This window comes from Portunus trituberculatus, chromosome 22, assembly GCF_017591435.1.
Source record: "Portunus trituberculatus isolate SZX2019 chromosome 22, ASM1759143v1, whole genome shotgun sequence".
Taxonomy (NCBI): domain Eukaryota; kingdom Metazoa; phylum Arthropoda; class Malacostraca; order Decapoda; family Portunidae; genus Portunus; species Portunus trituberculatus.
The window spans coordinates 9826064-9850275 of NC_059276.1; the positions used below are offsets into that span (position 1 = coordinate 9826064).

Below are 24212 nucleotides of genomic sequence, written 5' to 3' on the forward strand. Positions count from 1 at the left end.
TTCTGGTACTATTTAGGTTTTTGGTGTAGTTTTATTCTCAATGTCGACAAAATATGAGGTGAGGGAATGGTTAATATTTGCATTTACTGTTGTTTAATCAGTTCAATTGTTAGTATTGAATGCTAAAATATGTTTTAAATATATTAAGCTTAACATAATTATCTTATTATCACCAAAATCCTACTTTACAGAACTTGGCATGATATTAAAACTACCAAAAATAAGCCTTGCATAAAATATAAGGACATTTTATGAATCAATTGATTTTGCGACTGCAAAATAAGTAGAGAAATACTTATATAAGACACTTTTAACTATAATGCTAAATTTTAAGTAGGCGGGGAGAATCAGTCTCTCGCTTGACTATATAAACAAACCATGGCTCTAGTTTGCGCAAGTATGTGGATATATTTTCTCATTTTTCACTATTAATACGCCATTTCCACGTGATTTATGGAAGGGGAAAGCAAATTTGGGACCATAGGTTAAATGAAAGGGTGTGAAGTTAGGCTAGACTGTTTAATTATGGAGGAATTTAAGGTTAGAAGTGTAGGTTGCAGACGCCGCTGGCCACGATGCGTCTGGGATTCAAAGTTTGTGATGCAGGTTAACATTTTTGAAGCCACACTTGAGATATCACTACCCAGGTCTTGGTTTTCTGTTATATCACTGGTCGTGGGGTTGTGAAGGTGGTGGTAGCAAGGGGCAAGAACGTGGTATACTTATCTGTTTAAAATCTCAGTTCTAATCTCATTTTTATATTCCCTCCCTTGCTGTCTAATGCTCAGCGCAAGTACGAGAGGTCAAAGGTCACTGGTCAGAATGGAGGGAGTAATGTTTGTGGGGTCTTTTGATGTGTTTTTATATTTCATTATTGTTTCTTCACGTGTGGGTTTGTAGCAAGGGTCTTGGGTCGTGGGGTAGTGGGCCTGGGTCATGGGTGGGTTGTAATGTCACGTGACCTTAATGAGTGTGATGGACTAATAAATGTACCTTTTTCAGATGAGACATTAGTAAAATACACCTTTTTATATCAGGTAGTCTAATAAATTTTCCTTTTTATATCAGACAAACTAATGAATTTACCTCTTTCAGATGAGATCATAGTAAATACATGCTTTTATATGAGATAGACTAATAAATGTACCTTTTTCAATGAGACAATAGTAAAATGCATCTTTTTATATTAGACAGACTAATAAATGTTCCCTTTTATATCATATGGACTAATAAATTTACCTTTCTTAGATGAGACAATAGTAAATACATCCTTTTATATGCAAAAAACTAAAAATTTACTTTTTTTAATGAAACAACAGTAAACACACCTTTTCACATCAAACACACTATTAAACCAAACTTTTCCGATAAGACAGTACTAACCATACATTTCCCAGCCACCTCACACCATCACACTCCCACCAAACACTCAAACATTGATAAAAGAAGAACCGCAGTCCCTTCAAATCTCATAGTAACTCTTTCTCGGTAGTTTGCAATGAGGTGCCAGACCAGCCGGTGGTGTCGCCGCTGTCTGGTGCCGTGTTTGAACGCCGGTTACTAGAGAAATACATCGCCGAGAATGGCACTGACCCGATAACCAACAAGGAACTCACAGTTGACCAGCTTATTGACTTGAAAGGTGAGAGAATGTTGTTAGTTACCTGTATTTGAAGTTTTTTTATATTCTAACATTTTTCTCTGTAATATAAATGGTTCAGATATTAGCTTTGGTGTGGTTCTTACTGTTTCCCTAGCAATAACTGACATATATTCCCTGTTATCTTATTTCTGCATTATGAAGTTATCATCACCAAATATAATATGTGAAATCTTTATAAGTTGATATTATTAGTTTTGCTTTAATTTCCATAGCAATAACTGACACATTTCCTTTCACTGTTTTAAAAGATATCTAAGTGTAATTTCACTATGACTAAACTGTGACTGAGCTATCAATATTTGTGCTTGTTCTAACAGAGTGGTTGATGAGTGGAATGGACTCAGTACTCATGTAGTGTTGAGTAATAGGGAACTTTCAAAGATTAGACAAATTTACGGATGGGGATGATAGATGGAATAAACCCCTTCATTACTGAGACACATTTTTACCTTGATTTTTAGGTATGATTAGACAATTTTATTTACATCAGGAAGGGTCTGTGGAGGTCAAAAGATTAACAGCAACAGTTTTTATCATTCAAATCCCAACATATGTTTCTGAAGCTGTATCAAGTTGCCAAATAGTAACCACAATGTATATGAAAACACATCTTGGTACAGAAGAAATTGTGTAGCTTTCCTTATACAGCTTCTTCCTCTTATGTTGTAGTGCCGGCCGTAGCCAAGCCTAAACCTCCCAGTGCCACCAGTATCCCAGCTATTCTGAAGGCATTACAGGATGAGTGGGATGCTGTCATGTTGCACTCCTTCACTCTCCGCCAACAGCTGCAGACCGCCCGCCAAGAGTTAAGGTGAGTCTGCCTACCCACTCTGCTGCTAAGTTATCGCTGTCACTCTTGTTTCTCTTATCATTGGTTTTGTTGGCTCTTTTTTGTTATTTTAGTGAGAGAAATTATGTTTATCTTGTATTTTGTAAAGTTATTTGTTATTCTTCTTAATCCTTTTCCTTGTGTCTTAAAGTTTGATGATTTTTTGGTATTAAATGAAAGAGAAACAACTTATCTTGCTTTGTTTCTCTGTGGTATTGTTTGTTTTAGTAGTTTTTTTTCTTTTATCTCTGTTTCAGTTCTTATTTTCTGCCAGTCAATGAAAGAGAAACTGTCTCCTTTAATTTCCCTTCAGTACTCTTGGTTTTACTTGTTCATGTTATTATCACTTCCTTAATTTTAGTACTAGGATGTATTTTTTCCTTGAGTTTTGGGTATGACTAGACAATTTTATTTATATTAGGAAAGGTCTGTGGAGGTCAGAAGATTAATGGCTAGAGATTTCACAAATTTAATCCTCCACATAAGTTTCTGAAGCTGTATAAAATTGCCAAATAGTAAGGAGAATGATTGTGGAAGTGCATCCTATTACTGAAGGAAATCATGTGTGGTATAAATATGGAATCACTGTGTATATGGTAGTGTATATAATTCTTTACTGCTTCATGTTATTGCTACCTTAATTCCTTCAGCACCATGACACATTTCCAAATTCATGCTGCTGCTGCTGTTAGTGATTTTATACTGATTAAAAAAACTAATGTTGGGGATTAAAATAGTGAAGATTGTGGCCATTAATCCTGTGACCTCTGTAGACCCTTCCTAATGTCAATAAGATGGTCTAATCGTACACAAATCTCAAGGTAAAAATGTGTCCCAGTATTTAAGAGATTAATGTGAAGTATGAACATAAAGTCACCATTTCCTCTTCTTTTCTCCAGCCACGCTCTGTACCAGCACGATGCCGCCACTCGTGTCATTGCTCGTCTCAACAAGGAAGTGACTGCAGCTCGAGAGGCCCTGGCCACACTCAAACCTCAAGCTGGTATTGCCCCAGCCGCCCCTGCAGGACCAACCATCGTGAGTCCATCAACATTCTGTGGGACTCAACACCACTCACTCTCATACTGTGTTGATAGTTTTGACATTATTTTTGGTGTTGATATTCTTTTCATTTTTTGGTGTTGATATATATATTTTTTTTCACCTTTTTTCTTGTACTCTAGTGATGTTTTTTTTATTTTCACCTCTTTAGTGACTGGTATGCTTTGTTTTCCCTCCGTCAGTGCTCGTCTGGCTTAAAAAGAATATTTTGGTCATCTCTCTTCATGTCATAAGGATTTTTTGCATGGTTCTCATGCTTACAGTGGGGAAATCTCACATTCAGGTCATCTCGTCATGTTAGAGATGTTTTTACCAGATTCTCTTGCTTGAGCTGGGGAAATCTCATTCAGGTCATCTCGTCATGTTAAAGAGATATTTTTGCCAGGTTCTCTTGCTTAAAGTGGAGAAATCTCACATTCTGGTGATCTCTTGTCATGTCAGGTATTTTTTTGCCAGGTTCTCTTGTGTGAGCTGGAGAAACCTCACATTCTTTTATCCGTAAACTGTTGCATTCTTGTGATTTTTATCACAGGAATCTTGTATGATTATGCTCTTTAAGACATTTATCCCTTTTCTTTATTTGGTTAACTCTTTCGAACATGCAAGAAGACTGGCAACTAGTGAGCCCTTTTTTTTTTTTTTTCATTTTGTCTTGTTCTTGGCCTGCTTTCTCCTCTTATATTAAAAAAAAAAAAAAAAAAAAAATTATTTAATTAACTTACATTCTTGATAAAACTTCACTCTTACATCTTGACAAAAAAAAATAATTAACTCTTACATTCTTGATTTTTTTAACTCTTACATTCTTGATAAAAAAACTCAACTCTTCCATTCTTGACTGACACTGTTCAATTCCCACAGGCAGCGACAGCAGAGGCAGGCGGCGCAGCAGATGTACCCAGCGAGGGAGCAGGGCTGACGGAGGAGGTGGTGGCTCGCCTGCAGGACACTGCCACCATCCTCACTCAGGAGCGAAAGAGACGCGCCGCACGGTGCCTGAGGGACTCACACCGGCCGAGCAGATCAGAGGCTTCACTACTCTGGCCTCTCATCCGGTAACGTTACACCTACTTTCTTACTTTTTCATTTCTTAATTCTTGCCTCATTCTGTCTTGATTCTCAGGTTACAGCACTCTCCATTTGTAACTTTGGTGTATTAAGATTAGCAGAAGTGTGATGGTTGTTTATTGTTGTCCACCTGAACTGTTTCTTCACTCATATTGACTCTGCACTAACAACCTCCCACACACACACACAGGGTCTGCACAGTGCGTCAGTGCCCGGCATCCTGGCCCTTGACGTGCACCAGAAGGACACCAGCAAGATTGTGACAGGCGGGAGTGACAAGAACGCCACAGTTTTCAACAAGGACACAGAACAGGTGAGGTGGACCTGAACTCATTTAATCCCTACTGGGACACATTTTCACCTTGAGACATGAGTAGGATTAGAGCATTTTATTGACATTAGGAAGGGTCTATGGAGGTCAGAAGATTAATGGCCACAGTTTTCACTATTTTAATCCCTTCAGTACTGGGACACAACATTTTCACCTTGAGACATGTGTAGGATTAGACCATTTTATTGACATTAGGGAGGATCTGTGGAGGTCAGGAGATTAATGGCCACAGTCTTCACTATTTTAATCCCTTTAATACTGGGACACATTTTCACCTTGAGACTTGTGTAGGATTAGAGGATTTTATTGACATTAGGAAGGGTCTGTGGAGGTCAGAAGATGAATGGCCACAGTCTTTGAATAAATAATGCTGATAGAGTCTCAAGTTAACACATTTGGAAAAGCACTTTAAGTTTTATTTTTATTTATGCATGAGAGAAAACCAGCTAAGGGCAACAAAAGATTAAAAAAAGGCCCACTTGAAATGCCAGTTCCCTTAAAGAATACTAAAGAATTAACCAAAAATCAGGGACAAATGTCGTGAAACCTGCATTTTTAACTACAAGACAACTAGCAACACTCAACAAAACCCACAACTCTGAATACAGTATTAAAACCCCTCTAATTATTCCTTTGATCTGCAGGTTGTTGCTATTCTGAAGGGCCATACCAAGAAAGTGTCGTGTGTCGTGTATCACCCCACTGAGGACACTGTCATTACTGCCTCGCCGGACACACAGGTACTGGTGTTTCCTTCTCACTGTTGGTGTTGTGTTGGTAATTGTCACAGGAAGCCGTAGACCATTATAGGCACCATTTTTGTAATCTTGTAATATTGTAATCCTCTCAACTCTAATTTGTAACACTAAGCTTCAAAACTCTCATTAGTTTGTAACACTAAGCTTCAAAACTCATGAATTTTGTAACACTAAGCTTCAAAACTCATGAATTTTGTAATATTAAGGTTCAAAACTCATAATTTTGTAACATTAAGCTTCAAACTTTCATAATTATTAATTTGTAACACTGTAAGCTTCAAAACTCTCATTAATTTATAACACTTAAGCTTCAAACTCTCTTAACTATTAATTTATAACACTGTAAGCTTCAAAGACTCACATTTTGTAACACTGTAAGCTTCAAAACACTCTGAACTCTAATTTTGTAACACTGTGAGCTTCAAAACTCACTAATTTGTAACTAAGCTTCAAAACACTCATAACTATCAATTTAATCAAAGTAAGCTCTCATTTATAATCCTGTAACTCTCAGAACGCTCAATTTTTAACCCTGTAACCCACAAAATACCAATATATGTCTTTCTAACCCTCAAAACACCAATTTATAGTCCCTGAAACTTATTTGTAATCCTATAATCCTCTAATTCTCAGTTTGTAAGCCTCTAACCCACAAAACTTATTATATTTTTCTCTAACTCTTAACTCGTCACTAATTTATATTCCTTTAACCCTCAAAACATTAATAGTATATATTTCTCTTAACCTTCAACTCTTTTACCAGTTCATAATCTTTTAATAACCCACAAAACACACACATATATGCCTCTTGTGGTCTAATCCTCCACTCTTCACTAATTTATTTTCTTTTAACCCTCAAAACACTAATATATATTTCTCTAACCTTCAACTCTTTTACCAGTGTATAATCCTTTAATAACCCACAAAACACACACATATATGCCTCTAATGGTCTAATCCTTCACTCTACACTAATTTATTTTCTTTTAATCCTCAAAAAACATTAATATATGATTTCACTAACCCTCAACTTCAATAATATATATTCTTCTAACCTCAAAATGCTAATATATGATTTTTCTAACCCTTAACTTCACCAATTTCCAGATTCGTGTATGGAATGTTGGAACTTCCCAGACTCTGCAGCTGATTCGTGCTCATGATGGCCCAGTCACCGGTCTGTCCCTTCATGCTACTGGGGACTACTTGCTCTCTGCCTCTCGTGACCACAACTGGGCCTTCTCGGACATTAGAACTGGCCGTGTGCTCTGTAAGGTACGTTTAATTGGGTTTTTAATTTGTTTTGAGGTTCATTCAGGGTTTCTTCCCATCCTTCACCACACACTCTTCATTTCCTTCTCCTCATCTTTCACCACGCCTTTCTCCTCCACAGGTTAGTGACACATCAGCCAGCTCCCCCCTCACAGCAGCACAATTCCACCCTGACGGTCTTATTCTGGGCACTGGCACACAGGACGCCACCATCAAGATCTGGGACCTCAAAGAACGCTCAAATGTCGCTAACTTCCCCGGTGAGCAATTGAGAGATTCGCTGCTTCAGTACTAGAATGTGTTTTCATATTCTGCTTACTATTTGGTGATTTTATACAGCTTCAGAAATTTATGTGTTGGGATTGAAATAGACTCTGGCCATTAAGCCTTTGGTGTTCATAGATCCTTCCTAATGTAAATAAATTTGCCTAATTACACCCAAAGCTCATGGTAAAAATGCATCTCAGTTCTAAAGAGGTTAATGGACTGGGTAGACTAGTGTGTCTGTGTTAAATCTTGCAAATGATGTCAAAGTTACACTAATGCTATGAGGTACTGAGGGATTGATGGATTGAGTAGAGTAATATGTCGGTGATGATCTTACTAATGATGCCAAGGTTTCACTAACACTGATTTTTTAAAGGTAGATGAGGAATTTCAGGTGTAAATATCACACCTTAGTTTAAAATTCTTACGGTTACACAAACACTGATTATTTAAAGTTAGGTGAGGGATTTCAGGTGTTAATTGCTGGTGTGAGGTAAATATATAACCCTTAGCCAGTTTGCAATCCTGGTACTCTAACACTAATCATAAAGTAAGAGGAGGAATTTCAGGTGTTAATGCTTGTGCAAAGTTAATATATCACTGCTGAGCCAGTCTGCAATCCTGGTACAGAGAAGTTACAGGTATCAATTGCTCGTGTAAAGGCAATATATCGCCCCTTAGCCAGTCTGCAATCCTGACACACGAACACTAATCATAAAGTAAGATGAGGAAATTCAGGTGTTAATTGCTTGTGCGAAGTTAATATATCACCCTTTAGCCAGTCTGTAATCCTGGTACACTAACACCATGCTATTCTTCCAGGTCATAGTGGTGCCATCAGCTCAATCGCCTTCAGTGAGAACGGTTACTATTTGGCCACTGCAGCTGAGGACTCCACTGTGAGGCTCTGGGATTTGCGCAAACTCAAGAACTTCAGGACAATTCAGCTGGACGAGGGATATGAAGTGATGGACTTGAGCTTTGACCAGTCTGGCACATACCTGGCAGTTGCTGGCACGGATGTGAGGTGAGACAAACAACAACAACAACAATAATTGTCATTCCCTTCGCTTCAGAGTGACGGGAAGCAACACAACACCACCCCATCAATATAATGCTCTATTTCCCTTCCTTTACTAAGCTGGTATTGACTAGAAGAGGTAGACTAAGTTGATTTCTTGGTTTTTTGGTTAGTTTGTCATAAGAATATAAGAAAAGAGGTAACCTGAAAGAGGCTGTGTTGTCAGGCCTACATGTGACAGTCCCTGTATGAGCAAAGCTACTTAATTCCTATCATCCCTGTCCATAAATTTGTCTAATCTTTTGAAGCTCCCTATTGACTCAGCACTAACAAGATTTCCAAGCTCATATTGCAGGAAGAATGACAGAATTAGTAACCATAAGGAGGTGTAATATGCTTGTAAAATTTGGACAGAAAAGTTGAATTACAAAGGATATTTAACCCATACAGTGTTGTCCATTTTTAGAAATAAGGGTTATGGTAGGTTGCATCTTTTTGGATATTTTTTTTATTTACCCTATATTATAAAAAAAAAAAAAATCACAAATTACTTCATAAATATATCATTCCATACATACATACACCGAGGTTATCCCCACAAAATGCATGAAAACTAGAAGCACAAGGAAAAGAATCAAGACTAACATATCCCTATTTATTGCAGAGTGTATCTGTGCAAGCAGTGGAACGACCTGAGGGTGTTTAACGATCACACTGCCATGGCTACAGGTGTTCGATTTGGCTCCAATGCTTCCTACCTTGCCTCCACCTCCATGGACCGAACCCTCAAGATATATGGACCTTAGAGAGCCTTCCTCATTACCTTTACTTTAGGACTCATTACAGCTCATTGGCTCATTGTCTCCTTGTGTGGGAGTATTAGCCATATTCAGAAACACTTTATTCTCTCACTACATGAGTTTCCCAAGGCCACAGAGATGACTGGCAGGGTTTTCAGGACAGTTTCTCATAATGACAAACTAGAAATCTTACCAATCCATCACCATAGCCATAGGAATAGTCTTAAAAACATGAGTATCTTTAACTAGAGCCTTTGGAAAGCTGTGACGGTGAGAGAGCAATGCGTTTCAGAGTACAGGTTCTGAGTGATAAGAAACATACCATCTGAGTTTCCTATGTCAAGGAAATGGGGAAATACAAACTGTCATTCAAAAGTGTGTAAGATAAAGGGAATTTTTAGCCAGACAGTGAAGTGATGGCAAGGAAAATATGAACTGCCACTTAGTAATGCAAAGCTGTAAGATAAAGTAAGAATATAGAAAGGGGGACAATTTATACTGCCACACATCAGAGATTTACTACTAATTCTTGTCACTGGTTTCCTATAGACACATTTTATTGCATTGACTAGCTTTGTGTAGTGTTCCTTGCAGGTTTTAGTTGGGTGTTTTAACTGCAGCATTCTTCAAGGTAAAATGCTGGCTTGGTTTTCTGTTATTTGCAGGAAGTAATATTTTTTTTCTTTCTTTTTTTCAGTCAGTGGGTATTTTATGAAGGGGAACTGTGTGTATATGTGTGTGTGTCTGAATGTGTGTGTGTGTGTCTGTGAATGTGTGTGTGTGTGTGTGTGTCTGTAGAGGAACCTTCCTTTTGTGACAATGTTAGTTTTTAAGAGTTTAAGCTGTACACTGATGTTTGTGAAGGTGGTGAGTTGATATGGTGAACTAAATTTGCAGTATATGTGTGTGTGTGTGTGTGTATTTACCATGTAGTATTCAGAATTTGACTCAGATTTGTACGTTTGCTGATGTGTATATGTGTGTGGGCGTGTGTGTGTTTATGTTTGTGTGCATCACATCACTTATCCTCTACAGACATACACAAATTTTGATGGTGTTAGTGTGTGTGTGTGTGTGTATGGAGCAACAAACACAGCTCACACTCTGATAATTTCTCACATATCACAGTGACATGAAAGAGAATAAGTTGCAGGACAAATCAGGCTTTCTTTTGTGTGTGTATTAGACCACAACTCTTGCCAGGATTTACTTGAATGTATAGAGTTACTTTGCCACAACTATACTCCCATTAAACAGTGTCAAAGATCCATTACGAGAATTACAAGGTACAAAATTGTGCTGAGTATAGATGTCAACACTTCTCACTAGTGGAGCCAGTGGAACCAGGGGTGTGTGAGGTGATACAGGTGGTGATGCTAAGTGTAGAGCTGTGGTGGTGTTGAGAGAAGTGTACAAGGTGTTCTAGGGTGTCCACTTAACCTGTGTAGTGTAGCATTTAAGTATTTTAGAAGCACTGGAAGATCACTCACACCAGAGACACTTAAGCTGGGTTACTGAAGACTACACACATAGATAAGTAGATAACACAGATAGATAGTTAGGAGTGAGTAGATAAGTCATCCCAGCACAGCCTAACCCATCCTAAGTGTTGCTGAGTTGCTGGTCTTCTGTGTTCTATATTTTGTGTTGATGCAGCATTCAAATGATCCTAAATGTATTGAATTAAAGTAAAAGTGTAAGTTAGTTTGTCTTTGATTCTCCATTTTTTAGTTCATAGTGATACAGTTTTGAGAGAGAGAGAGAGAGAATATTACATCACTAGCATAAACATAGGCTCGTATTCTCAAACACTTATATGCTTCACCTCCACGATTTCAAGTCTTTGTTTAAGGTTACACTAGTTTTTGAAGGTGTTTTTTACGGTTCTAGAGGCAGAATGACAAGATTTCTACATTATTAACTGGATAAACACTTTTGAAAACCTCTCAAATCATCACTTTGGCCTTGGAAAACAGTCTTGGTGAAAGAGCAAAGCGTTTCTGAAAACTTGTCGCATCAGTCTACGAGGAACTGCCTGACGAAGGTCTCAGCGCATTTATCTAAGTTGCGGCACTCTGGTGATGCCCTTTGACTATAGCAACGCCCTGAGCACTTTTCATAGGCTGTTGAGGCTGGTACTGCAAGAAATGCCCTGGGGAACTAAAATAAGAGTGCCCTTGAGGAGTTAGCCCTTCGTGAGTAACTACTGACGGCGCGCGTGACTTCTGACGGTACCAGTGACTGCCCTTGTGCCTGCCAGTGTCTCGTGACTAAATTGCATGGTGACCTGTATTCTGGTATTTAATATATGGACATACAGAAAGGTGTGTTTTATTCGCCCTATTTTTTGTGACAGCTCGTAGCCATTCACACTTCCCAGCCGCCGCCGAGACAAACAGACAGACAGACACGCGCCCCGCCTCCGCTATTTGAGACGCCCTTGCCTGACTGAACGAACTAATAAAAGGACATGATAAAGGCATAATAAAATACACTAGATAACATTTAATTAGGATAATTTACGAAAAATCTTGCACGGTGATATTAGTGGAACGCAAGACACGCTAGAAAAAGTAAACGAAACAAGGCATAAATGTAAAAAAAATAAGAAACAAGAGAGAAAAAATGAAGACGATAATTTTTAAAGCGAGTTATGGCTAGAAATAAAATCGATGTTGATGTTAATAAGGAGTTTTTAGAAGACTTAGGAATATGTTACAGAATTCTAGGGTTTGTAAACATGGCTCAGGGTAAAGGAATTCCTCGGGTTCTTGCTAAATTGAAGTCGTCAGTAGAGGAAGGCAGGTACTATGAGGCCCATCAAATGTACAGGACTTTATACTTCAGGTAGGTCCTTTAAAATGGTGGAATCCTTAACTATTTTCCCTGATTGGTGAGTGAGATAAGAGGAAGGTGTAAGAGAAGCGCAAGTGGTGATAATCAGGCCATGTGGATTTCTACTCTGGGGTTTTAAATAGCATGTGAAGGTGATTTTTCCTTATTATTACTTATTGACTCGTGTTTCTATTCATTTTAGGTAGTTTGTGATAATCGTTTCGCTTCTTATCGCTCTGTTTTGCTTCCGTTGGTCAAATGTCAGAATTATCAAGATTTTTCATTATTTCTCATTTATTCACGTATTTATTCACCTCCACTCGTTTATATGAGTATTTTTGTGTTTTTTTTTATATTATTTGCTTCTTGGGTTTAAAAATGACAGTGGATCTTATTATTACTACTCGTCTTTACTAATTTGCATATTCATTTATAATTTATCATTTTATTTCGCTTTTGTGTTTATTTTATTATATTTTGAGGCATCCACATCACTGTTATTATTGATATGTGATAAATTTTGGCGTGGATTTAAATTTTCTTGTCTTTCTTCTTACTCTCACTAATTTGCATATTCATTTTTCATTTTTTCATTTTATTTCACGTCAGTGTTTATTTCATTATACTTTGTGCCATCTACATAACTTTTTATTATTGTTATGTGATTAGTTTTGGTATATTTAAATTTCTATGTCTCGTATTATCACTATCCGCTCAGTAATTTGTATATTCATTCATAATTTTCATTTTATTTCACTCCTGTGTTTATTTTATTATATTTTGAGACATCTACATTACTTTTATTATTGTTATGTGTTCAGTTTTGGCGTCCATTTAAATTTTCCTGTCTATCTTCTTATTACTATCACTAATTTGCATATTCATTTTTCATTTTTTTCATTTTATTTCACTTCTGTGTTTATTTCATTATACTTTGTGCCATTTACATCACTTTTATTATTGTTATGTGATTAGTTTTGGTGTATTTAAATTTCCCTGTCTCGTATTATCACTATACGCTCAGTAATTTGTATATTCATTCATCATTTCTCATTTTATTTAGCTATTTCATTATATTTTGAGGCATCTCCATTACTTTTATTATTGTTATGTGGTCAGTTTTGGTGTGTATTGAAATTTTCCTGTCTTATCTTGTCTAAATCCATTTCCTTAATCTTATCTTATCTGACAGAATTAATTTGACATGTTAGGGTTATTGTGATTTCCTTTAGTTTGATATATACTTCATTTCTTTCACTTTTATCTTTACAAATTGTTATTCTTATCTTGGAAAAAGGAGAGGAAGAAATTAAGAGTGTAAAAAAAGAGAGAAAAGAAAGAAAAAAAAAGAGATAGAACTAACTTATACTGCTTTGTTCATTATGTATTTGATGTTATTTATTATCGTATTAAATTTTCAGATATTGGCGTCAGTAGAAATGTTATTAATTCTTGGATCTCTATTAAAGAAAGTCCAGTTTATTGTATAGTTATGTCTTCTATTTTGTATTAAAATTTGAGATAATGTATTTAACTTTTATTACTGTATTAAATTTCCAGGAGTCAATAGAAACATCCTTAAGTTTCAAATCTCTTGTTAAAAATGTCTAGTTTAACATTTACTGCCAATTATTGTACAGTTTTGCCTTATATTCTGTATTAAAATTTGGTATTATACATTTAACTTTTTTACTGTATTAGATTTCCTGGAGTGAGCAGAAATATACTTAAGTTTCAAATCTCTTGTCATAAAATGTCTAGTTTAACATTTACTGCTAATTATCATATAGTTTTGCCTTCTATTCTAAATTCAAATTTGGGATCATATTTTTAATTTTTATTATTGTATTAAATTTCCAGGAATCAGTAGAAATATTAAGTTTCAAATCTCTAGTTAAAAAGTCTTATTTATTTGATGTCACTTCCGAAACTATTGCTTTGGGAATTCTTGTTTTCTGTTACCTGATTAGATTTTTAACTTCAATTAGTTTATTTATTTTCCAGGAATCAACAGAAATATATTTAAGTCCCAAATCTCTACTTAAAAAATGTCTTATCTATGGTATTTCACATGACTTTGGAAATAATGTTTTGAGAATTGTTTTTTGTTATCAGATCAAATTTTTTAACTTCTATTACTGTAGAAAATTTTCCAGAATCAGCATAAATAGTAGGTCTCAAAAATCTTGTTAAAAAAAATGTCAGAAATATTTTATTTCACTTCAGAAATGACGTTTTCAGAATTGTTTTCTGTGACTGGATTAAATTTTTAATTTCTATTACTGTGTTAAATTTCCAGGAGTCAGTAGAAATATACTTAAGTCACAAATCTCTACTTAAAAAATTGTCTTATTTACTTGACATCACCCAAGTTTGTCGTTTTGAGAATTATCATTAACTGGATTGAATTTTCCAGGTATTGCAGTCAACAGAAATATGCCGAAGTGTTAGACCTCTTGTATGACGGTGCTTCTCTCCTGCTACGGCACGAACAGGTCAGTAAATCAAGTTAATTTCACTATTAATCAAGTGTCTGAGAGTTAGGTATCCCATCATTGCTTCTAAGACACTACAGGTAACTCTTGATTTACATGTGTTTAATTTACCCATTTTTGTTAATATGCGACTGAAAAAATATTGTAATTAATTAAATTTGCGCGATTGGTTTGCTTGGAACGCATCTATTGTGTAAATCGAGAGTTACCTGTACACAATTCTCCTGTTGCTGACTTTCTATGGTTTCTTTTGCAGCAAACCAGTGGAGCAGACTTGGCCTTGCTAATGTTAGAGGTGCTGGAGAAGTCAAAAACAGAACCTACAGAGGAGAACATTACTCGGATAGCAAGGTGTGTGTGTGTGTAGTTACCCAGTTGTATTTACCTAGTTGTAGTTTTACAGGGCCTGGTCTTTATGCTCGTGTGGCCCTGTCTCCATATCTACACTTATCCAATTTTTCTTTAAAACTATGCACACTCTTTGCTGACACCACTTCCTCACTCAAACTGTTCAGTGTGTGTGTGTGTGTGTGTGTGTGTGTACTATTTATCCTTTTAATGGCAAGGAAGCAAGTAAGAAAGAAAGAGGTAAAATTGTTTCCTTAGCTTGTTTTTCCCTATTTATCAATGATTTAAGTTTTGTATTTGCTCCTTCAAACTTTCAAAACCTTTAAGTAATCTAAGGGGACAAAAAATATGACTTCTTTCTTGAGGTATAAGTAAAGATTAATTTGAAATTCTCGTAGTTTCAATAATATCGTATTTTCAAACTTTCAAAAGCTTTAATTAATCTCAGAGAACAAAAAATATGACTTCTTTCTTGACATATAAGTAAAAGTAAGCTTGAACTTCTTGCAGTTTGAATAATTTTGGAAGCTTAAAAGTCTCACAGTTTGAATAATTTTGGAAACTTGAAATCCTCACAGCTTGAATAATTTTGCAAGCTTAAAATTCTCGTGGTCAGAATAATTTTACAAGCTTAAAATTCTCGCGGTCTGAATCATTTCGCATTAGAAGTCAAACTAATTTTCTCGTCCCCACAGCTTGTTCAGCCTTCTAAACCATGGCACTCCAGAGAGACACCAATACTTGGTCCGCGCCGTCAAGTGGTCCTGTGGTGACTTACACAAGCTGGGCCACCCGAGGCTCCACCAACTCCTGGCACAGACACTTTGGAAGGGTAAGCTCTCACTGTCTCATTGTTCCTCTGTATAGACACTGCTCTTTGTTTACCGTAAGACTAGTAAAGAAATGTTGGGGTGGCTTTTGTTTTAAGTCAGTCAGTCAGTCAGTCAGTCAGTTAGTTAGTTAGTTATTTAGTTAGTCAGTTAGTCAGTTAATTAGTCAGTTAGTTTGTTAGCCAGTCAGTCAGTCAGTCATTCATTCATTTAGTCAGTCAGTCAGGCAGTCAGATTCATCATAAAATAATGTTGGGATGCTTTCGTTTTTAAGTCAATCAATCAAATACACGATAAAAATACATGAACAAAACAGCAAAGACTTAGAAATAATAAAATGACGAGAAAAAACTAACCATCTACTGCAATCACTTTAAAAAACCAGTAACTACTTCCCCATAACCTCACAAAACTACCCACTGATTACTGCAAGCTAACACACCAATAGGAAAACATGTAGGGAAGGAAGGCACTAGTAAAGCATCTACATACAAACATAATTGTCCCCAAACCCTTGTAATGTTTTGTTTTGTATCTAATAGTCTTCCCTTCACCTGACAGAGAAGAACTATGGATCAGCGCGTTACCACTACTTGAGGTCAGAGGACGGTGGAGGCTGTGCTGACATGCTGGTGGAGTTACATCTACTGAGAGGCTACCCTTCTGAGATAGATCTGTTTCTCACCCAGGCAGTGCTCCAGTGAGTTATCTGATGGGCCCCACTGAGACATTAAGGACTCCAGGGTTGATTAAGAGCTATATTCTAAATCTCCATTGCTTTTGTGTACTATAATTGAAGTTACACTGTTTTTGAGGGTCCAGTTTTCGTATTCATTCTGGTTATTTGATGATTTTATACAGCTTCAGGAACTTGAGTGGGGATTAAAATATTGAAGTCTGTGGCCATTAATCTTCTGACCTCGTAATGTCAGTAAAATCGTCCAAGCATACCAAAAACTCATGGTAAAATATGTCCCAGTACTGAAGGGGTTAATCTTTCTATTGGAGGAACATGTGATCTTGTTAACCTTTCTCTGTATTGCAGGTACTTGTGTCTACAGAAGAAGGTGGCGGCCTCTGAGGTGTTTGAGACGTACACCAAGACACACCCAACCATCACCAAGCAGAGAGGTCCGCCCTTCATCCTCCCTCTCCTCAACTTCCTCTGGCTTCTCCTCTCAACCATTGAAAGGTGACTCACTGTTTGCCTTTGTGGAAACTGTGGTGATATATTAACGATGAAAGCTAAAAAGATTGCTTATATTAATGATGAGAGCTAAAAAGATGCTTATATTAATGATGAGAGCTAAAAAGATTGCTTATATTAATGATGAGAGCTAAAAAGATGCTTATATTAATGATGAGAGCTAAAAAGATTGCTTATATTAATGATGAGAGCTAAAAAGATGCTTATATTAATGATGAGAGCTAAAAAGATTCTTATATTAATGATGAGAGCTGAATTGTTGCTTATATTAATGATGAGAGCTAAAAAGATGCTTATATTAATGATGAGAGCTAAAAAGATTCTTATATTAATGATGAGAGCTGAATTGTTGCTTATATTAATGATGAGAGCTAAAAAGATTGCTTGTATTAATGATGACGGCTGAATGGTTGTCCTTATATATATGTGAGAAAGGGAAATAGTTATCCTAAAGCACTCAAAGGAAGATGAATGCAAATTATATGTTTCTTATATCTATGGAAAGAAGAAAATGTTATCCTAAAGGACTCAAATTAAGCTGAATGCAACAAATGTGTTTCGTTTATCTATGAAAAAGGAAAATATTACCTTTAAACCACTCAAATTAAGATAAAAACAAAAAACTGTCTCTTTTATCTATTAGAAAAGAAAAATATCTTCAGAACACTCAGATTAAGACAAAATTAAAAGAAAATGCCTCTTATCTATTAAAGAAGAAACATATTATCTTTAAACCTCTCAAAATTAAGACAAGCAAAAAAGAAATGGCTTTGTATATCAATAGAAAAGAAAATGTGATCTTTAAAACACTCAAAATTAAGACAAAGGTAAAAAAAAACCAGGCTTCCTATATTAAAAAAACAAAAAATGACCCCAAAGCAGCAAATTCAAACTGACCAAGCAACGTTTTCTCCACAGCGGCAAGGTGACTTATTTCACAGTCCTGTGTGAGCAATACCAGCCGAGCCTAAACAGAGACCCATCCTATCGGGAATACCTGGATCGCATCGGCCAGCTCTTCTTCAACCTTCCTGCACCAAAGCCTCAACCCGGACCAGGGGGAATATTTGGTACGTTGCTCTTTTACATTGTTAGAGTGAGTGTGGAAGGCCAATGGATGGATTCACAAGTCTAGGTCAAGGGAAAATTTTAGCCTAATAACCAATAATTCACAGCAGACTAAACAGCTTGAGATTAAGGAAAAGTGTAAGTTCCAGGCTTTCTTTACCTGAGACACCTGGCCTTTATATTTGGTATGGTGTTGCTCCTTCATGTTGCTAGAATGAGTGTTGTGATCTGTGCTACATTGATAGAGTCAGTTTTGGGATCAGCTGTTCCTTGTGCCTGCCTCTCTTTACCTGAGACACTTGGCGTTCTCTATATTTGGTATGTTGTTGTTGTTCTATATTGCTAGAGGGAGTGTTGTGATTTGTGCTACATTGATAGAGTCAGTGTTGGGATCAGCTGTTTCTTGTCCCAGGCTTTCTTTACCTGAGACACCTGGCCTTTATATTTTGATATGTTGTTGCTCTTTCACATTATTAGAGTCAGTGTTGTGATCTGAGCTGGCCCTTGTCCCAGGCTTTCTTTACCTGAGACACCTGGCTTTTGTCCGACTCAACCACTCTTGATATCTGCTATTTAGGAGGTTCTCTGTGACTTACTACTGGCTGGGCACTGTTATCCTCCATTTATCTTCCTTTCCCTTCTCTTTTCTTTCCTTTTATATTTTTCTTTATCTTTTATTTTGTAGGTGTACCATGTAAGCTGATAGTCACTGTGTTTGTTCATTGTATCCTGGTGGTTGTCTTTTACATTGTTGGTGATAAGGTAGTAGTTGCTGTTGTCTTTGTATTCTGGTGATGGTTTTTTATACTGCTAGTGATGAGGTAGAAGTCGCTGTTTTTGTTCATTGTATCCTGGCAGTGCTGGTCTCTCACATTGCTGGAGTGATAAGCTGATAGTTGCTGTTTTTGTTCATTGTGTCCTGACTGTACTGGTGTCAGGTAGTGTTAGGTTGCTCAGACTCCCTTGTGTTCTGCAGGTAATTTGACTCCTTGTGTTGCTGACTGAGTGACCCTCTTGTGTTCCGCAGGTAATCTAATCCAGGGTCTGCTTGGTGGTGGCTTGGGGGATGATGACTCAGACGACGAGGGGCACATGGGCGGCGCCTCGTCCTCGGCCCACCAGGTCCCGCTGACGGCCGAGGAGCTGGACTAATACTGCTCTGCCATAGGATTGTTAAGTGCTTTACTTTCCTGCCGGTCTGCGCTCCTGGCCGGCCTGTACAGACTTGCCATCTTTTCTAATAGTCAGGTGTTGATTATGCAATGTATGTTGAGACCTGTTCAGGCCTTTTGTATGTGCATTGCACTGGTTTTGTTTAGTGTCATTACTACTGATTGTTTTCCCTGTGAACCTAAACACGAGTAGGTTGTCTCCAAAGTTCTTGTCGTAAGTGTCGCGAGGAAGGAAGGTTATTTAAGGAGAAGGAAGGTAAGGAGTATTTATGCGCAGAGTTCATCTGTGGCCAGTCACTCAAGATAGCTCCAGTATGCAGAGTGCACCTTATATCATACTTGTAGGTTTTTGAAGTTTGTAAATAGCCATGAGAGGATATTTAGACACCCTAGATTTTGCTACCAAGATCACCACTGTATAGAGGAGTAGGTAGTTGAACTGACAGCCAAATATTTATCATAAGTTTTGTACAACATGCCATCCAGACAGACAAACAACAACTGACAGAAAAAATAACTCACAAAAAGCAAATATATGTAAAAAGAAATCTGTAATCACTTATGGTAGTCACTCGTTCAAATAGGATTGTAAGGCAAAAGGTGTTTCTGTGTGTGTCTTGAAGGAGGGAGTGTCTCTACCATGTCTGAATGTGTAAACCCTGCCACTAGTGAGTCAGTCTTGGGGTTCAGCAGTCAGGCGTGTGAGAGACAAACAAAGCAAGGACAAGCAAACTAAATCTGTCTAGAGCATTGACAAAACAACTCATATGTAAATAAGAAGAGAGCTGAACAGAATACGTAGCTTTTTTTTGTTCTTTTTCCTGTGATGCTTTAGTTCAGATTTTCTTGTGCTAAAAAGTGAGTGAGACAATGCACTAGTCTATACTCTTAAACACACAGGTGGCTTTTAATTACCACCTCTCAACAGGCTGCGGTGAAAGTTACTGTGGTTTCCAAGGGAGTTTAAATGATTCTAGTGATATTCTAACCATTTGCATCATCAGTGGAAGGAAAAAATGCAGTGAAAACTTGGCTAAGCATCACAGTGGCCTTTGAAAGTAGTCCTGGTGAAAGGTGTGTGTGTGTTTGAGATGCAGGCCAATGTGTAAGTAGCAGACCAGCCTTACTTGTGTTGTCCATGCCTGTACTGAGTGGAGGCTGGCACGTTGAAATGTAATGCTATCTTGAACACTATTTTGGTAACTGGTACACGGTGACATGACTTAGAAATGTCTGTAGAAGTGAGGTGTTACCGATATTTTGTGATAAGTGTCTCTTCTAGGTAACTTGAGCATATCTTAAATAATTTGTGATTTGGTTGCAAATAATATATATAATGATGATGATGCTGATAATATATACAAATGTGTAATCAGATTTTTCTGTTCCCTAGAATCAATGAAATGCATGAAAAATCTTTGAGGAGAAGTAACGCTAACCAACTTTTAAGAGGAGTAAATACAAACAACTACTGAAAAAACTCTTAACCTGATATAAAACTGACAAAAATACACCAAAAACTACATCCCTGTGTGTATGTGTGTGTGTGTGTCCGAGTATGTGTGTGTGTTACAGTTTTCACCTGAAGCTAAACACACACACACAGAAAAAGTTAATATACTGTTACTTTTCCATGCATTCCTTGTACCAGGCAAGAGTTTTTTCAGTAGTTCATAGTCACTGCACCAAGGTATTATGTAGAGGCAGAGAGTGAGAGAGAGAGAGAGAGTGTGTGTGGCATTCGTATGACAGTATAGAAGTGTAGAGGTGACCCTGACAATATGATGGTGAGATATTATTGCTCATGACTCCTGGTGACTCTGGGTATTAAATTTAAACTATGACTCTTAACTTAGAATGAGAGAGTGTTAGAAAGATGGGGAGAGATTAATTTATTGAAGGTTCTTTGCTTTCAATCTTTTACTGCACTAGAATGAGAGAACGCTGGTGAGATAGAACTGCTTGACTGAATGATTGGAAGTTTGGTGCTGTCAAGGATGAATTGTAACTACAGAAGGGAATGAATGAGATAGAAGCTTAAAGAAGAATGGAAAGGTAAAGGAAAGAATGCATAGGTTGGGAAGGATAACTGGGATAATGTAGTTTGAATGAGTATAGAGAAGAGGAGAATAGGATTGCATCAGAAAAAGAGACAATAGATGGATTAGAATAGGTAGATTAAAATAAAATAAGAAAAGGGATGATAGGAAAGTGTTATGAAGAATCAGGAAAATTTATGAGGAATTATAGGAAAGTAGAGGAAAGATTTAGAAAAGATAATGATAAAAGGACAAAATGGTTGAAGCTTTACTACTGGAAAGAAAATTTACAAGAGGAAAGAATTAAAATGATAAAGTGAAGGAGAAAAACAGAATATAGATTGAAAGTTAATGATGTGTGATGTACTACTACTAGTAATAGCACTATCATAATATTTTCTTATCTTTCCTTGTCTTTTTAATTTTTTTTATTTATTTTATTGCCTAGGGAGATAATTAAAACGATAAAGTGAAGGAAAAGAACGGAAGATAGATGGAGAGTTAATGTGGCGTGTGATGTGGAGAATGTGTTGCAATAATCCTGTACATTGGTTAGACTTTTACATAGCAGATATTTATGAAGCTTCAATTTATTACTTCTTTTTATATTGTCTTCCTTTTTGGCAATGCAATAAACCATCTGTGACACTTCATCTGTGTGTCCAGGATGGCGTACGGAATCATTTCTCTTCATGTGTTCAGAATGCATTTGTTACTGTTTACTTATTCTCAAGTCATTCTCAGTTACGGAAGTGTAGGTCAAGTTGCCGGCCAGAGAAAAACAATTATGATTCTTGGAGATTAAATGAATAAAGTATGGACTTCTGAACCATTTATGCTGTACTCCATGTTTTTGTTCCCTGCGTGTGTGTGTGTGTGTGTGTGTGTGTGTGTGTGTGTGTTTACCTAGTTGTATATTTCGTGCTTGTAGTGTTTCATCCAACTTGTTCCATATTTCTATGCTTCTGTTTGGAAAGCTATATTTCTTAATGTCTCTTCTACATGCAGTCCTTTTCAATTTCATGCCATGTCCTCTTGTATTTCTTGAGTCCCACACCAATAGAGCATCTTTATCAACTGTGTCCATCCCCTTCCATGCTCTGTATATAGCTATTAGGTCTCCTCTTTCTCTCCTCTGTTGAAATGTTGGAGTGTGTGTGTGTGTGTGTGTGTGTAACTATTTCTACATTACCGATTCTAGTTTGTAATGTCTTGCCTTAAAGTTAATGTGTTATGTTTATCTTTAAAATTATGAATGTTTTTGCACACACAACTTACAGTCAATGTGTGTGTGTGTGTGTGTGTGCTCAAGAAGTCCTTAGTTTATACCCAAAAGTGTGTGTGTGTGTGTGTGTGTGTGTGTGTGTGTGTGTGCAGTGCAATTGTACCCACAGCCATGAGTCACTTCTACATGTGGCAAGTGTCCTCAGGTCATCCACACCACATTGGCCAGCTCAGTAATGCATTGCCAGAACTCCAGACTCAGAGAAGCAGAGACCACTGAACAACACACTCACAACTTTCCTTGCCACAGTTAGAGACAGGAAGAAACAGGTCAAATAGTGGAAAATAAGCAAGATAGTCATGATTCAGACTTGCCATAGAGTTAGAGAGCAAGGAACAGGTGAAATAATGGAAAATAAGCAAGACTCACAACTTAGCTTTGCCACAGTTAGAGAAAGCAAGGAAACAGTTTAAATAGTGGAGATAAAGAAACACAGTCATAATTCAGGCTTGTTGGAGTTTAAAAAGAAAAAAAAAACAGGTTCTCAAACAGTGGAAAAAAAGAAATGGTAAAAATTCAAGCTTGCCACAGAATTATAAGTAGAAAAACAGATTCTGAAATAGGGGAAAATAAGAAAGAGTCAAATTTCAAGCTTGCCACATAGTTTAAAGTAGAAAAAGAAGCTGAAATAGTGAAAAATAATGTGAGAAATAAGAAATAGTAAAAATTCAAGCTTACCACAGAATTTAAAGTAGAAAAAAATAGATTCTGAAATAGGGGAAAATAAGAAAGAGTCAAATTTCAAGCTTGCCACAAAGTTTTAAGCAGATAAAAACAAGTTCTCAAGCAGTGGAAAATAATAAAAACCAGTAAAAATTCAAGCTTGCCACAGAATTAAAAGTAGAAAAGCAGATTCTCAAAAAAGGAAAAAAAAAAAAATAAAGTAAAAATTCAGATCAAGCTTGCCACAAAGTTTGAAATAGAAAAAAAAGCTGAAATAGGGGAAAAGTAAGAAACACAGTAGAAATTCAAGCTTACCAAAGAATTCAAAGTAGAAAAACTGATTCTCAAATAGGGAAAAAAAAGTGAGTCAAAATTCAAGCTTGTTGGAGTTTAAAGCAGAAAAAAAGCTGCTGAAATAGGAAAAATAAGAAACAGTAAAAATTCAAGCTTACCACGGAATTCAAAGTACAAAAAAGATTCTCAAAAAAGGAAAACAATAAGAAGAGTAGAAATTCAAGCTTATTGGAGTTTAAAGAAGAAAAAAGACAGGTATTGAAATGAAACATAAATGAAATAGCTTTAAATTACAGGTGAGAGAACATAAATAACAAAAAAAGACTAAAGATGCATAGATAAGGAGGAAGAAGATAAGAGAAAGGACTGAGAGATGATAGAAAGATTAAACAAGAGTCAACAGAGAGATAAGAGACTAAATATGTATAGATAAGAAGGAAGAAGATAAGAGAAAGAGCTAATAGATGATAGAGAGATGAAACAAGAGTCAACAGAGAGACGAGACTAAAGATGTATAGATAAGGAGGAAGAAGATAAGAGAAAGGACTGAGAGTTGATAGAGAGATGTAAGAAGGGCCATAACAACCAAAATTCCAGGATAGATCAAGAAATAATGGGTCCAAATATGAGGAAAGCTTAAAATGGAGATTAAAACTGACCATTGAACAGATGAGAAGAGGCAGCTTAATTCTACACTTTTGAATTGATAGAAGGAGAAAGAAAGTTGTGTGAAAGTGTGAAAAAAGTACATTAATAAAGCGTCTAAACTGAGAGAGAGAGAGAGAGAGAGAGAGAGAGAGAGAGAGAGAGAGAGAGAGAGAGAGAGAGAGAGACAAGACGAGACGAGACGAGACGAGAAGAGAAGAGATGAAATATAAAAGAGAAATAAGTGAAGAATGTGAAAA

The 24212-nt window shown here is 36.7% G+C and overlaps 2 protein-coding genes across 2 annotated transcripts; both read left to right on the forward strand.

Annotated features, from left to right (window-relative positions):
* Positions 1–348: 348 nt before the first annotated feature.
* LOC123507315 (pre-mRNA-processing factor 19-like) lies at positions 349–10775 on the forward strand. The gene is given in 12 exon segments (XM_045260072.1): positions 349–397; positions 1493–1642; positions 2333–2474; positions 3392–3530; positions 4416–4536; positions 4539–4609; positions 4813–4935; positions 5598–5693; positions 6819–6986; positions 7105–7243; positions 8073–8277; positions 8936–10775. Coding segments are annotated over 12 exon segments (1515 nt in total). The 5' UTR covers positions 349–378; the 3' UTR covers positions 9078–10775.
* Positions 10776–11770: 995 nt separating this feature from the next.
* Positions 11771–21908, forward strand: LOC123507317 (Golgi to ER traffic protein 4 homolog). Its single transcript, XM_045260073.1, has 8 exons — positions 11771–11918; positions 14323–14401; positions 14658–14752; positions 15445–15581; positions 16141–16279; positions 16625–16771; positions 17705–17856; positions 18882–21908. The coding sequence occupies exons 1-8, from the start codon at positions 11812–11814 to the stop codon at positions 19004–19006; spliced, it is 981 nt and encodes a 326-aa protein (XP_045116008.1). The 5' UTR covers positions 11771–11811; the 3' UTR covers positions 19007–21908.
* The last annotated feature ends 2304 nt before the right edge of the window (positions 21909–24212 follow it).

What these genes read in the sequence shown, in the direction of transcription:
- LOC123507317 (XM_045260073.1), top strand. Translation starts at nt 11,812, where the DNA reads ATGGCTCAGGGTAAAGGAATTCCTCGGGTTCTTGCTAAATTGAAGTCG. An exon ending in CTCCTCTCAACCATTGAAAG is followed by an intron (nt 16,772 to 17,704) that starts GTGACTCACTGT and finishes TTTTCTCCACAG; the next exon opens with CGGCAAGGTGACTTATTTCA. An exon ending in CGGACCAGGGGGAATATTTG is followed by an intron (nt 17,857 to 18,881) that starts GTACGTTGCTCT and finishes TGTGTTCCGCAG; the next exon opens with GTAATCTAATCCAGGGTCTG.